The 15,699-nt window shown below is 39.1% G+C and overlaps 1 protein-coding gene across 1 annotated transcript; it reads right to left on the minus strand.

The window, feature by feature from the left end:
* Nucleotides 1-7,976: 7,976 nt before the first annotated feature.
* Nucleotides 7,977-9,862, minus strand: LOC109892225 (homeobox protein Hox-B13a). The gene is made up of 2 exons (XM_020484664.2): nt 9,144-9,862; nt 7,977-8,704 (listed from the first exon to the last, which is right to left on the minus strand). The coding sequence occupies exons 1-2, from the start codon at nt 9,808-9,810 to the stop codon at nt 8,457-8,459; spliced, it is 915 nt and encodes a 304-aa protein (XP_020340253.1). The 5' UTR covers nt 9,811-9,862; the 3' UTR covers nt 7,977-8,456.
* Nucleotides 9,863-15,699: the final 5,837 nt, after the last annotated feature.

Raw genomic sequence — 15,699 nt, forward strand, 5'->3', positions numbered from 1 at the left:
TTGAAAAGATAAGGCATAGAAGAATAACATAAATCTAAATCGGAATTGTATACAATGCATATTATTGTCTTGGTTAAAAAGTAATAGGATAAACAAACAGCTATTGTCTTTGAACGGCTATCAAAGCCTCTAGAGATATTTCATGCGACAATGAGAGCAAATATTTCTATAATCCAAAATTACAACTCAGTATTGACATGTTTTCTAACGAAATATTGACATGACACAGCATATGCCTATGCATAAGAAGAAATGGCTAATTTCGACGGATACACAGGAACCCGCATTGCAGTATTTAGGCAGTAGCTCTTTCAGTAGCCTAGATTTTTCATTATAAGAAGTGTGTGTGCAGTAGTTATTGATAATTCATAATTTTATTGCTCACTGTATCCTATCGTTTTCTACATTCAGGCTAAATGTATTAACAGTTCAACAACTTTCAATTGTAATCGATTGGTCTTATTGAAGCCTGCATTTGCGAGACTCTCTCTAGAACTAATAGGGTTACATTAGTATTTCTTTACGCACTTATCGAAATAAATACATTGGTAGCATATTACGTTTAGAATTTATATCAAAACTAAACGTTTTGAATAGTGACAGAGGTCAAACACAGCAGGTCTGATTCATATCTCCAAATGGGAATGCAATAGACTTGTATCAAACATGTAACACAATTTGGATCACAAAGATTGCATTCGTTTATCCATGTCCGTTTACTTTGTTCACCAGATGTTATTTAGGCTATATTGACCAATACAGCTTACAACATTATATATAACGTTGTCTATATATCTTAAACGGGAACAATTCTGAAGTTCCACAACAATTTGTATCCCAATGTAGGATAATGGAATGGCTTTTAAACCCGGGAAGCTATTGCCTACCGAAAAAAAATGTGATAAATTATGGCTGTAGAGAATGAATTAACTGAATTTCAAGTTATTGACGATTTTGTGTGTTATTGTTTTGGAAAAACGTTAAAACACACAACGGCCTGCAAAAACCAGGATAACTATATCAGGCTATTTAGTGAAATGCGGTTTCGCTGATACACTCCGACACCTGGCATCAAGTCTTGTCCATTATAGGCATGCCTACACCACTACCCCGAGAGCAATGTCTGGCGTGAGGTGTTGACAAACCACCCACGTCATGATACAAAATGCCCTTTTTACTGGCACTAAAAATATGGAATTTGTGACCAGGAATGCGAGTGAGGTCAATTGGGCCTCGGCTTCTAACACGCTGCTGATTCGTGTAGGGCACCTCTGCACTCTGGCGCGGCCCAACACATCTGGACCACATCCACGCGATGCCAGCGGGCTAGTGCACTGGGCTGCTAACAACATCCACGCCTTTCATTACGATTCTAGCTACACCACTCATCCAGATGTACTGAGTCCGATTTTAATGCTTGTGCAAGGCATGGAGCAAGGTTAAAGCGATAGTTTACTCAAATTACAAAATTGCACATTGGTTTCCTTACCCTGTAAGCAGTCAATGGACAAGGTATGACAACAATCCATGCTTCGGTGTAGTTTCCCTGGCACTGTTTCCACATGCTAATGTTTTCCAATTTGTGTCATGGGACCGATATTAGCATATCTCGCGCATCATGTCCAAATCATCCAAAGTATCTCAAATTATTTGTGAAGCTCAACAAATTCACATTTAGATGTTTTGAACAAAATTCGTCCCATGAATTGAATGGGATTTGTGCCACAAATGCTAAAACATTCGCATGTAGAAAGGGAAACGAAACCAAAGCATGGCTTGCTAGATATAGCAATGTTTGTGTTATTCGGTCCGATACTGAGGACGTAAAATTATTTTTGTAATTGTAGGCCATGAGTTAATATGTAAAGCCATATATGATCATTGACAATATATTCAGCATAATGTTATTGAAATGAATTGTTGGTGGGCTAAATCAATCAAAATGTAGCTAACAGCTATAACATAACTAGACTCTACAACTGGAGGTCAGTGCGTAAATGATTTCAATGACAGGGAAAATGATGGAACCAATAGTTAGCCCAGCACAATGTAGAACATTGCCTCACTTTCTTCCAAAACCAACTCCGATTTATAAGGTCAACATAATTGTAGTGCCCCGTAAAATTTCACAGATGAGTTGTGTGTTGCATGCCAATACATTTGGTTATTTTACTGCGTAGTCTTAAAGTTATGTTGATCTCGGTTTAAGTAGGCGGGCTTTTCCGCTCAATCAGAACGATGCTATGATGTGGTTTCATTGTGCGCGGGTGGGCTGGTGATCATTAGCGCGCTCAAGAGTTCCAACTCGTGTTCCTGTTTGTCAATACCAACACCTCTCCCGCTTCTCCCAGTTCCCCTGGCGACATAAGAAAAGAAAGCACAAACCTAACCGGATTCAAGGTATACACTGAGTAGCCTAGCGCATGGCTAAACGGCCGGCCAAGTCCATGCTGTCACCCTTAGTATAATTTCCTCTCATATTATTTTCAGTATAGTCTATATTCCTCTTAAATATTGTTCATTTTTATCCCTGTAGGTAGCCTAGCCTTGTCTTCCAGAGCCCCATTTATTCAGCCATATCCGGCAGCTGAAAATACAATAATCTAAGCCTGGTTGAATGCGTCTATCCAAAAGTCCCTTTGCTGGGGTATGTGTCCTATCAATAACTTTTGGCATGTCACTCTACAAGGAAGGTAAATAACGGCATACGAATACATACCTAACATGATGAGAGCCTTATCAATTCATCTTAATGACTCTCCTTTCTCAATGTAATGTCAGTAAGTATCCAGCTATTGGCTATACGTTTGGTACCTTATTAATGGTAATATGTACATTCGAAAAGTTTGTAGACATAAATATTGGACACCTAACTGTTCAGTGTTGTGGAGGGCGTATGTGACATAAAACAAAGATATAAAACAGTTTTAAAACAGGGTTCTTGGTAGCATTTATATTGGACACCTAACTGTGAAGTGTTGTGGAGGGCATATATGACAAAAAATAATAATATATAAAAATTAAAATAAATATTCAAGATTCAGACATACAATACACATTAGAATAGCCTACAGTTTTTATTTGTTAATAGTTAGAGCTAACATGCCTAATAATAATAATAGTATGTTGGATAAATATAGGGTAAACAGATAAAAGTTGTTGAAAATTATAGGCCTATGTGACTTTTGAGCATCTACACAGTGCAAGGCCAACAATTTGTTTTGCTCAACAACAGAAAAAAGGCATTTCAGTTATTTCCTCCGAGTTTTCTATCCTAAAATGTGGTGTAGCCATATCATAGTGACCCGTTCAAAATAGCAAATTTGACCACTTATATGGGCAGTAAGCACGTGCACCGCCAGAAAATATATTTACAGTTAAGTTTATGACCTATTGGAATAGTGTTGGCACCAGCTGATGTGGTTGTAAGAAACATCATTTGTTTCTACAATCTATATGCTCTTTATAAAAGCACACATTTGGGGAAATTCTAGCTCAGCTACAGTTTAGCTAGGCTATTAGTGTTGTGCTTTTCTAAATGTGTCTTTAGGTGGGGATTTTCATCTATGATCTTTTCCCACAATATCTTCTTACATGTGTCTATTGTTCATCTTTGTAAATATTGTATATAGATATCGCCCATGTTTTCATGTGATTTTGACCTTGTCCCCATATATACTATATGGGAATGCAGGTCTTATTCTCAATTCAGTAATCCATGTAGGCCTGTGTGTCACCTTGCAGCTCAGGGAGCTCAGACTGAGCTGACCACTAATTCTAGGTGCATCGTTGGAGGCCTGGTGTGTAGAGTCATTTCCTCTTCCTCCTGCATGCAGCGAATACGTTTTGAGCCTCAGGTCTATTGACCACCTCTATCCAGACAAGGGCCAGACTGCTTATTGTTTACAAGATGTCTCAAGTTCAACTGCAAAGTCCACCGTGTAACAAAAGACTGTCCTCAATGCAGACTAGGGGGAGGGGGAGTCTGCAAAGGGAAAGAGTGTAATAAACGGGGGAAGGGGGACGAGGGACTGGACGTGAACTTGAGAGAGAAGAGTCTGGCGCATTCTTGAAATGAAGCATGTTCTTGGGACGGCCAAATGAAGATATATTTACCTGGAAGACATCGCGGGATAGAGCTTGGACTCTACTGCTTGTCTTCAAGCAAGCCACCCAAAGCACTGTCAAAATATTCCTATTTTAACAGATTGACATATTAATTAGCAATCTGCCTTGTTTAAAGAAAAATAATTATAATTTAAAGCACACTCAGGAGTTTCAAAGATTAGCCTGAGTGGCCGAATGTCTCAAATCTAGAATATGCCTAAAGTTACCATGTCCAAAACATTTCATAGAATTAAGCCTATTAACTGCTTTACCCCATTTAATTTTGTGTAACTTTCCTATCACAGTAGGTCATATTCTAGAAAATACTCTAATTGAAAATAGGCCTACTGAAATATATATTTTAAATGTGCTTCCATATACCCTTCAAGTTTCACAGACATAAACATTGTCCCTGTCAAATTCATCGAATAAAGTAAAGTAGTCCAAACTATGATATTAAAGCATAAATATGTGGCATAGCCTGTCCTATCAATAAATTCGTTTTGTGTGATGATGATAAGATCTGTTGCCTACTTCAAAAAGCCACGAGATGCTATTCTTTGTGTTTATGTTACAAGTTACATCTCTGTGAATATTGAGCAAAGCTATAGGCTATACTCCTAACCCTGATATTGTATTGGTAGTTGGGTATCAAGCACACTCAAGTCCCTGAGCGTTTGTGTTATGAGAATATCTTAAATTGACTAAAGAAAAATGTCGATCACAGTGAAGACAACGTTCAACAAAAAACTAAATATTGCTTCTGTACTGCGGTACTATAGGCTACAACGTCAATCTTCCGTCACTCCGGAGTGGGATAGGCCCAGATGCACGTAAAAGGCCTTGAAGTGGCTATAGGCCATACGAAATGGGAAATTGATATATTTCCTATACACTGATAAAATATCGACCAATTACAATTTATTATTGTAAATAGAAGAGTAAAACAATTAATTATAGGGTCTGGTATTTCAACTGAGGGAAAATGCAGCTTTATTGTATTGCTGGTGGAAAGCTACTTCCGTGCTTGATGCTCATATTGTGTGTTTTCTAAAGGAGGAGAAGGAACTACCATTAAACCACAACGTAAACACAAAGCAGACGCGCCGTTTGTTAGAATGCTTTTGTCAAGTTCAATGTTAACCAGCGGTGGAAGGAATGGTATTCTGCATTTATTGCCTAGCACAGTTAGGTGCAAGGCACGTCTAGCCTACGCTGTGTTGGTCTGAAAAGCAGCACTGCACATGCCGTGAAATCTGGACTGAGAAATGACTAGTCCATTCAAAATCTCCATGAATTGGCTATAGGCCATGTTGATTATAATTTATTCGAATGCACAAACTTAATCAATAAGATATACTGGGGGGAAATACATCATTCAATTGTATTTAAAACAATGAAACTGAAATAACGACATTACAAATTTGGTTTCAAAGGGAATGCATTGCTATTTACTGAGGCTTACCTGAATATAAATGCTACGGGGCACAAAAAGCTGCACACTCTAAGTAATACAAGCGCCTTAGGTTGTGTTGAAATAGGCCTATGAGGTCTAATAGCTGTTTTTATCGTCTTATTTTGGTATCGTATGTCAAATAAATTATGTTTGGTCTGATAGTAGCACCAGGATAATATCATAAAATTTATGGGTTTGGGTTGGAATACTAAAAAACTCAGACGGGTTTCCAAAAGTCTCTCGCAATGCGTAAAGCGGCACAAAAAAAAGTGTACAGTGTTCAACGGGCTTTGATATCGTTCCTCTCAAATTCTGTCAGGATCCATACCAAACAGAAACTTCCCCAATCAAGGTTGGAGCATTAGATTAGTGCTTCAGCTCGTCTTTGTAGTTGTTGCATTTATCAATGGTAAAGTGAAACAACCTGTATTATTATTGCATGACTATGCTGGCTGTCTGAGCGTTGCCTAGGCTACCAATGGCACATATTATGGTACGCCTACGTCTTAATCAATGCGTCGGTAGTGTATGTTTTAATCTGAAATGTCGCTCCACAACATTTTTCCATTGGCAACATTCCCCAAAAGTGTCTATATTTCCCCAACGAGCGAAATACATGCCTGTGTGGTGTGTCGACTTGCATTTAAAACAGAGCATAGCAAAAAAAGAAAGCAACAGGACGATGCAAAGGTGATGATGCAAAGCCTTTGAATAACGACGCACCTTTTACACCCTGACTAATCTAGACCGGCGTTAAGTGCAGTATGCAGCCGGAGCGCGCCTTAGCTCTGCTCACTATCCAACAATTAAACTGTTCGGAACCGGACAGATGCGTAAATCACGTCTCAAAAGACTGTTAAACAGATTATAGTGCGTAAATCTGCTTATCCAAACGAGCGAACATTCGGATAATAATATTTCATACAGTTACGCAGGAGGATAGCCACTATGAGATCCTCTGAACACGAAGGGAAGCATGTGTGGGGCACCAAGGCTAGAAGCTACTTTGAGGGCCTTTTCCATAACAAGAGTGACACAAAATAATGTTTATGTTGTGAGATTTACTGTATATCCGAGATATGGACAACTGAAGATAATCAGATCTAGCATAACGGTGGCTATAGGCTATTCATGGGGACATAGAAACACCCCGTTCCCCGTGTAAATGTTCATGATTAGCGTTATTGATGATCTGGTGAGCACGTGACACTCAAGGTCAAGGTCAAGGACGGATTAAGGAATTCTGCAGTTGCCTCATACTCTTTTTTCTTCTTGAACATAAACATTCCTCGTATCCACCGAGAACATGATATATAGACTAACAACCAATATTGAATATGCAACTCATTTCTTAACGCTTGAAGTAAATTTAATTTGTTTTAGTTTGCAATTAAAGGCCTATATCTATAGTCATTTTAAACTTTGTAGCCGTATTTGACTGATTTCGTGTTGAATAGGCTAGTAATTATGTTAATTTTTAAAAGAAAATAGGCCTACCAATTAACAAAATCCTGTCTAAACCATTCATATATATTTTGAAGTAGCCTATTGGCCTAGGCCTGCGTAAACCTCCAAGGGTCCCAAGAGTATTAATGAAGCAGTAATAAGAGCATCAGTAGATGATACAAGTAAGGCTAAGTAATAATATACAACACATTATATAGATAGCCATTTTAAATATGGCTGTGTTTGCAGGCCTTCAACTTTCAAAGTGTATTTAAGCAATAAGGCCAGAGGGGATGTGGTATATGACCAATATACCACGGCTAAAGGCTGTTCTTATTCACGACACAATGCGGAGTGTCTGGACACAGCCCTTAGACGTGGTATATTGACCATATACTTTAAACACCAGAGGTGCCTTATTGCTATTATAAACTGGTTACCAAAGTAATTAGAACAGTAAAAATAAATGTTTTGTCATACCCGTGGTATACTGTAAGAGTACACCACGGCTGTCAGCCAATCAGCATGCAGAGCTCGAACCACCCAGTTTATAATAAATGATATATTTGGCACAATTGGCACAGTAGCTTTTACCCATCACCAAAATCATTAGCCCCAGAAAAACTGTTATTTGGCACGAAAAGCATGATATTATTTGTAAAGGGTATGGATACTTTAAAAGTAATATTTTTGATATTTTTGATAAGTAATATTTTTGATGCAGCTTTCATGATGGAGCATATTATGTCAAATTAATCACCAACTTAATGCTTAAAACTCATATTTCAAATATATTATAAACGGTTTGAAATAACTTTACATTGCACTGGAATTTCTGAACTTCATTTCTTGGTCTTAGACCATCCCTATTTCAATGTGTACATTTACCAATCATTATTCTATTTTATATTTAACTATCCCTATATAAACAGGGTTTGCAAACATAATCACATATACAACACATATATTCCACGGAGTAACATTTAATGTATACAACATACTGGGATTAAAACAATTTATTAAGCATTACGCTATATTTTTTTAAAGTACTGTTTTACAAGCTTTATAAACAGTATAGATTGGGAATATGATTGCATAATACGTTTCCTATTCTACTGCAGTAACAACATTGACATACCTAACATATAGCCTATATATACCTCCATGTATAGCACGAGTTAAACAGTTAAGCAGACGTAAGTGTTACATTAAAGCAGGCAAATGCTGTATTTACAGGCCTCTAAAACAATGTCTTTAGAGGGCTTGGTTCTTGTTTTATTTCTTCTTTTCTAAAGACGAATTGGCGATGCAATTGCGCAAGCAAAATAGCACACCAAATCCCAATCCCCAAAAAAGTACCACGTCGACGTTTTCTTTCCTTCATATTTTGTTCATACAGCAAAAACAATGTCCCTCGTCCAAATCGTCTAGGTCAAGCCTGACTTGATTACGGCGCACTGGTCTTGACTTTGGCCACGAACTTCTTCTCTTTAACTCTCCTGTTTTGAAACCAGATCGTAATCTGCCTTTCCGACAAGTTGGTTCCTGCTGAAATCTTTCTCCTCTTATCTTTCGTGATGAATTTGTTGGCGGCATACTCTTTCTCCAGTTCCTTTAGCTGCACCTTGGTGTACGGAATCCTTTTCTTTCTACCGCGACGAAAGGAGTTGCCATCGTGTTGGTGGGCCACTACATCTGCAATGGACAACAAAGAGAAACTGAAGTCTGTAAAATGTGCATTTTATTCTATAATTCAGTCTTTCTCATTGCAAGGGATAACCCATGCTGCGTTTTTGAGAAACGGAAGTGTATAACTGCCTACATATTGACGAATTAACACTACAATGAGGTATTCAGAAACTCAGAAAGCCAGGAAGACTACAACGACCAAAATGGTCGCTCATATGAACGTGCGTGCCTATGCCGAGACACAGAATAAGGGATTGAAAATCATAATGCATTAGATGGCTTGCGATTAATGCACAGAATGAAAGGTAATTGTATTGCGTGATCATGCATTAGAAAAAGCTTGAATTAATTGGCCTCATATAGGCTATCCAACCCATGTCACAATGTGTCCCATTACAGTAATCTAATAATCTACTAAAATTGTGTGCAGAGCATATGTTTTTACCTGCCAACGCAGATTTCCAAAGGTGTCCGGCTTGACTCTGGTCCTTTGAGCAGTACATCTGGCCGCCCCAGCCATTCGTCAGTGCCCACGGCTGATAGCTGTCCATTGGGAGCAGCGTGTCGTGACGGGGCTCTCCTGCCCCGAGAGTCTGCACCACCGACACGTCCAGGTAGCTCGCCATGGACTGGTAGGGGCTTGGGTACCCGTGGTAGAACGCAAATTCTTTAGCCCGGCTCGGGTATTCTTCAGATGTGACCGGGGTGTCCATGTATTTTTCCGCAGAGTAACTGAGCGCGCTGGGCTGGGTGCAGGACTTGAGCGAACCCCGCCCCATTCTGCAGGGATAATAGCCGTTGCCAAAGTACCCATAGGGTAAGGGACCTGTGGAGGAGCCTTGAGGGACCGCGGGGCATGGTGTGCACTGTTTGCCTGGTTCCCCGGAGCTTGAGCCCGATACATCCACCGCGGAGTAGCCGGAGCTGTGCACCAGGCTAGAGGGGTGACCCCCCAGAGCGGAGTGGGCCATCAGATTCCTGCACTGGTTGGCCGCGAAATTGCCGCTACCAACCAGACCCTCCATGTTCTTGTTCAGCTCATCCAAGTTGTTTTCATACACAAACATAACCGTGTCCGCCCAGCGAGGATTCAGGACCAAGGAGGTGGTCATATCACGCTCACCATTCGGGCGGAGAATTCTGTTTCAAAGACCCAAGTCCAGAGTAGGACACCAGGTTACATCCACAGCTGGATTGACGCAACGGACCAAACTTGGAATGGCGCGTCTCCATTGGATGAAAAGCTTACCACGTGATAAGTACAACAAACCCTTGTTGGGGATGTCAGTCAAATACATTATTTCTATTGCTTTGGAGAAATGACACGAGATACTCTTCAGCGTATTGTTTTGTCATTTTCTATTCCCCAATTGTTGTTTTCTGCGGTTTCCATGAACACGCTGTCTGGAAGAAATAGTAGAATTCAACCTCTGACTACAATTCTGAAGCACAGCATTTCAATAAAAACGGTGTACAAAAGCCTTTCTACATGCATTTCGTACTGGATTTGTAGGGTGAAAAAAGCTTCCCAAAGCTCAATGCGCCTAGCTCTCCAAAGGCCAGTGGAAGCAGACCAACTAGCATGTAGCCCCCAAGATAACCATGCAAAGGACTACCTATGTTAATTAAGGCACGTCAAGCAATGATGGCATGAGGACTATTTTACCTATGACATCTATTGAATGCGCAGAAAATCTGGGAATGAATCACTTTGGCAATCACTCCAACAAAAGTCTAGTAATAATGTAACCCTGCTTGTTTTGTTAAACGATTGCATAAAAATCATATTGGCCTCACATAGGGAAATGGTAATTCAAAATTAACACTGTTAAGACATACTTTAAAAAAAACTTTCACACAAAATTACTATTAATGTAGATTTTACCACAAAACCCAACAGATTATGTTACACTGTTTGCCTTTTTGGTTTGGCTTTAATTAGATCATGTAAAATGCTGAAAATTTCCCAATGGTTATGGACATATTTAAAGTCGTATAATCGTCCTTGCCAAATGCATGAAGAAAGTTTATCGTTGTCATAAAAATATTTTTTTTTTGGGGGGGGGGGGGGTTTAGAAATCAACTACTTTGGACGTTTAATAGTCAATTATGTGCGCTTTTAGAATATAATGCTCAATGTTCATGGCTAAAAACATATTACTGAAGGAATCGTAAAGATTATTTATTAACGGGATTGAAGGTCTTAAGATTTCTAAAATACGGGTGAAGTTCAAATAGATTTAGTGGGGTTTTGAGGCACTTCAGAGTAATATTCTTTGTGTAATCATTATGTCTGTGGTTATGACTGTAGTTATGAATTTGAGTATTTTATGCTCAAATGCATAGGCCTATTGCCATTATTCCAGATATAGCTAAACGTGTCTAAAGTATGTTGGGGCTCCGGAGTGGCGCACAGGTCTAAGTGCTAGAGACGTCACTACAGACCCTGGTTCGATTCCAGAATGTATCACAACTGGCGTGATTGGGAGTCCAATAGGGCGGTGCACAATTGGCCCAGCGTTATCCAGGGGTTAGAGTTTGGCCGTGGTAGACCGTCATTGTAAATAAGAATTTGTTCTTAACTGACTTGCCTAGTTAAATAAAGCTACACTATAAATAAATACATGTTACATCTCAAACCTGGCATGAAGTGTTTTAAAAAAAGCAAAGTACGCTTTCATTCTGCCATGAAGTGGGTCTTGGTTTGGAAAATCTGTGTAGGCTATGCCCGTACGTAAAATGATATTCATAGTTGTAGAGGACGACATGAAAAACACAATGACTAAATACCTATATTACAGGTTGCTCGTATAGATTTTTAAAATCTATCTCATGTTCACAAATGTGTTGAGCGAGATAGGATTTGGGGCGGCAGGTAGCCTAGTGGTTGCTGGATCGAATCCCCGAGCTGACAAGGTAAAAATCCATCGTTCTGCCCCTATAATGTTCACTGGTAGGCCGTCATTGTAAATGAGAATTTGTTCTTAACTGACCTGCCTAGTTAAATAAAAAATCTAATGAGTGGGCAAATACTCATGTGCGTAAAAGTGGTGTTTAATCTGAAAAGTAGCCTATATGCTGCAATTAAAAATCCTTTACCTCTCCGACTCTGCTATTTTGAAGGTAGGCCTGGTGTTATCTAGTATTATGAAAACATATGTCAATCTTCTTCTGGAATTGCTATCAGGTAACGAAATGTACACTTTAGCTCGAAGGCGCAATTCTGCATTTTATGGTTGATTTGCGTCAGCGAGAGACGCACAAGGTCCAGCGATATGGACAATGTTTCAAACAATATAACTATAATGAAAACGTTTCAAGCAATACAAATAGGTTAAACTAGTGGCTGATTCTTCTCATTAGTCAGGATGTGTACATTGTGTTTAAATGGGATAGGCAGAAATACTCTCTCTCAATCCTTACCCTCTACCCAGATTATTTAAGTGCAACAACAGCCCCATCGCCTCACTCATTCCAACCCTCACCACACACACACGCGCGCGCGCACACAACCCCCAGACAGTAGTCTTTACATAGGGATCAGAATAGGCCCTCAAGGTCAAGGCCAAGTTTAAAGTGAGTCTGGCCCTCCCTGAAGGATCTGTTTAGGCCGCCACCGACCAGACCAGACCAGACCCGCCCCTGCCTGAGTAAATGCTCAAGTTCAAGGCTGCCTCTGTCTGTGTGTCATCATCACAAACACACAAGGCACACAAATACCATATAACGTTTGTAACCAGCACCTTCCTTTCATTTCAATCAAAGATAGACCTATAGACCACAGGGCAAGTGACTAGGCTAGCCTATATACGCTCAATTAATACATGATTTATAGAATAATGTATTAAGAATTCAATCTACAGTTTCCAAACGTATATTGAGATTACTCTTGAATAATTGTGCAATAGTGCAGGATGTGATTGCAGTATGTTATGCTGTATATGGCGCGTTTGTCTGCTATGTCATGTCTCATGCGTACCGCGTCGATGCCACGCGCCTTGGCTCCTGGAGGTGCAAAGCATCCGCCTAATGGCACATGTTGTACTTGCGCACAGAGCTACTGTACGCAGGAAATGCCTTAATAACCCTTATTGTCAAACTTCCGGCCCAGTTGTCGAGGCTCATAATGACTTCACAAAGGGGTCGGTGCATTTCACGGTTGTCTCGCTCTCCACGAAAATAAAAGGCATTTTCCTATACCCAAATCCAGGAATAAGGAATGGTAAGTGTCAAAACTGATTTGTAACCTAAGTAATATTAAAAACTGTGCGTAATTGCGCAACTAACAAGGGGAGTGACTCGGAGGGAAGACAACAATAGAAAGAGTGGTGTACACGTGCAAATAAACTCAGGTTAAATATTTCCTAGGAGGGTAAATAAAATGTATTACCAATGCTTTGAAAACGGTAACATATTCAATTTCAAACTACTTGTCCATAAAACATATTCAAACCCACAATCTATACAATAGCTAGCGTTATTTGGTATGAGTTACTTGCGAATACAGTAGGCTATACAGTTTGGAAATAATACATTAAACTATTAGGCTCAATCGTGGAATAAGTATGATATCATGCAGTTACGAAAGTTATTGAGGAGAACGTGTCGTGCGTAATTATAATGCATCACCAAACATGAATAGGCCTCACCAACATTTCTTTGTACAAAAATAGATGCATGTAGCCAGGAAAAAAATCGGACTTGTGCGTGTGGATTGGAAATGTAGATACTAGACATGCCAATGACTATTAGGGTTAAAACCCTGGGCGTTTTGAAATTTACCAAAACCATATCTTAAGTGCTCTCTGGAATTTAAGAGTTCCGTATTCAATATTTGAGAATGACAAGGTCTTAAAAGTGTGATGTAACGAGTAGCCAACAGCCCAACACAATATGGTTGTGTGCTATTTATTTGTTATGGCAATTCATTATTTACATCCAAGAACTGTCTGATCAGGTATGCTACGAATGTTTAAAAACAACAAATAATTCCTAATACACAAATAAATGCCAATTATTCAGCATACTAACCCTTTGCAAATGTCATGTAATTTCCCATTGCACCCTTGAGCACTTGGCAGAGATGGCGTGTTGCCATGGCCTCCCATTTAGCCCCTTGTGTGTTTCTGCGCCTGACCCATTTGGCTTGATTCTAAACTATTTCCAACCCTCTGTGTTGACAAGATACGTAGCCTATAACTTTCCTTCCTGATGAAAATGCCGGATCCCGACATTTAGATTTAATTTATGTGAACAATGGACATAAATATGGCATCAACATTCTGAAAACAAGTCCCTAAACAACGAACCATTGGGTGAATTATCGACGAATACTTTCCATATAGTAACTGTTTTCTTTAAATATGAACCAGATGTCAAAGCAGCCTTTTACAGTATTTGCAATCTCGAAAGAACCACCATTTGCTGCAGAGGACAGGTTGGGCATTTCACCTCAAGTCACTAACGCAGGCCTGAGGCTCAACAGTTTTATTAGAGGGGCCACTCTTTCGCCATGAGGTCTAAGTCCTCAATGAGACTTTCGGGATACATTCAATTACCTAATAGTAGGCTATTTATGTTTTCTAAAGTGGATTCGTGGAGCACAACACATACTAATCAAAGTAACCTAGTCCATTGCTGTAAAGTTGTTCTAGGCCTACATTTTGTCAACTGAATATTTGCAAAAATGCAAATGCAGCAACATGCTTTAATTTACAGCAGACATGGTGGCAGTATTGTAATAGCCTACAGTTCTTGGACACTAGGCATGTTCACGTTATTTTCTATTTTCCGTGTCTTTACCATACTGATCTACCGCGCACTGAATATGAAACGTTTTCCTAATTTGAACGTCATATAATATTATGCACCATTTTATAGTATGCTAGAGCCTGTCTATTCAGTTGAAACCCAAAATAAAAAGATATCGACGACTGAGAAAACGTAGACATAGCTGTATAGACTAGCCTATAGTTTAATTATTTAGATAATTTTTCTGCCCATGAAGCATTGTCCATATATGGACCTTGCATGCTGAGTCGCCATTATAGAGGAGTGAGTATAACAGGGAGGCAAAAATACATTTTCCTGTTTCGTAAATTAGTCGAAAATCTATATTTTTGAAAGAGGATTTTGGTTGAGTTTTTAAATTACATTTTCAAAGAGCTGGTTAGACAGCCTGACATGCGTGAAAAAAATAGATGTTTTTATTTGTTTGTACTAAAAAACGTGAGCTACAGCCGTGTAACTTCCATTTTCACGCTTCACAGCCATTAACATCAATACTTAAGGCTTAAATTCTAATCTTGAGTTTTACCCAAGGGAAAAAAAGCATGTTTAATCCTATTTGATCTGCAGCATAATCAACTTCACTGCTCTATCGAAACTATTATCACATTTGACGCTTGCTATTAATGAGAATCAACACCATTCAACCATTTTGCTATAATTTCCGACAGAATGTTAAGCAGCATGTGGTTACTAATACATAACAGTCGTCAAAAGGTCAAATTGACAGACCAGATCAAGGTCATTTCAATGAACATGAAGTCAGGCTATTTTTCAGGCTCAGAATAATGCAATATTATAACTGCAGTGTGGTAATTAATGTAGCTATATGCAGTTGTTAATTAAACCACTACAGGTATCAACCAAGTATCATCAGCAGCAGCCCCAGCATCACCCCTATAGTCAAAGTGTAGCTAGAATAAATTGTGTGAAAAGTTTAAGGAAACAAAACCAATGTTTCCGCACTGAAGTAAAAAGGTTATTAGTGCTGCTTACTAATGGCCTTTATAACTAGTATCCCTACATAATCATCATCAACAACAACAAATCACTATCATCCTAATCATCATAGCCACCATGGTAACACAAAATACAAAATCTAAACGACTTAATTACTGTTATTGAGCTGGTTAAACTGGGTGAGTAAACAGTAGCAGTATTTAACATGAAACCAAGTTGTGAAATATACGAAATTGAAGTAGCCATACGGCTAT

Source organism: Oncorhynchus kisutch, linkage group LG6, assembly GCF_002021735.2.
Source record: "Oncorhynchus kisutch isolate 150728-3 linkage group LG6, Okis_V2, whole genome shotgun sequence".
Taxonomy (NCBI): domain Eukaryota; kingdom Metazoa; phylum Chordata; class Actinopteri; order Salmoniformes; family Salmonidae; genus Oncorhynchus; species Oncorhynchus kisutch.

Bases quoted from the DNA above. Each gene is read 5' to 3' on its own strand.
- LOC109892225 (XM_020484664.2), bottom strand. From the start codon at position 9,810: ATGACCACCTCCTTGGTCCTGAATCCTCGCTGGGCGGACACGGTTATG. The intron at 8,705-9,143 runs GTAAAAACATAT...TGTCCATTGCAG, and splicing joins TTGGAAATCTGCGTTGGCAG to ATGTAGTGGCCCACCAACAC.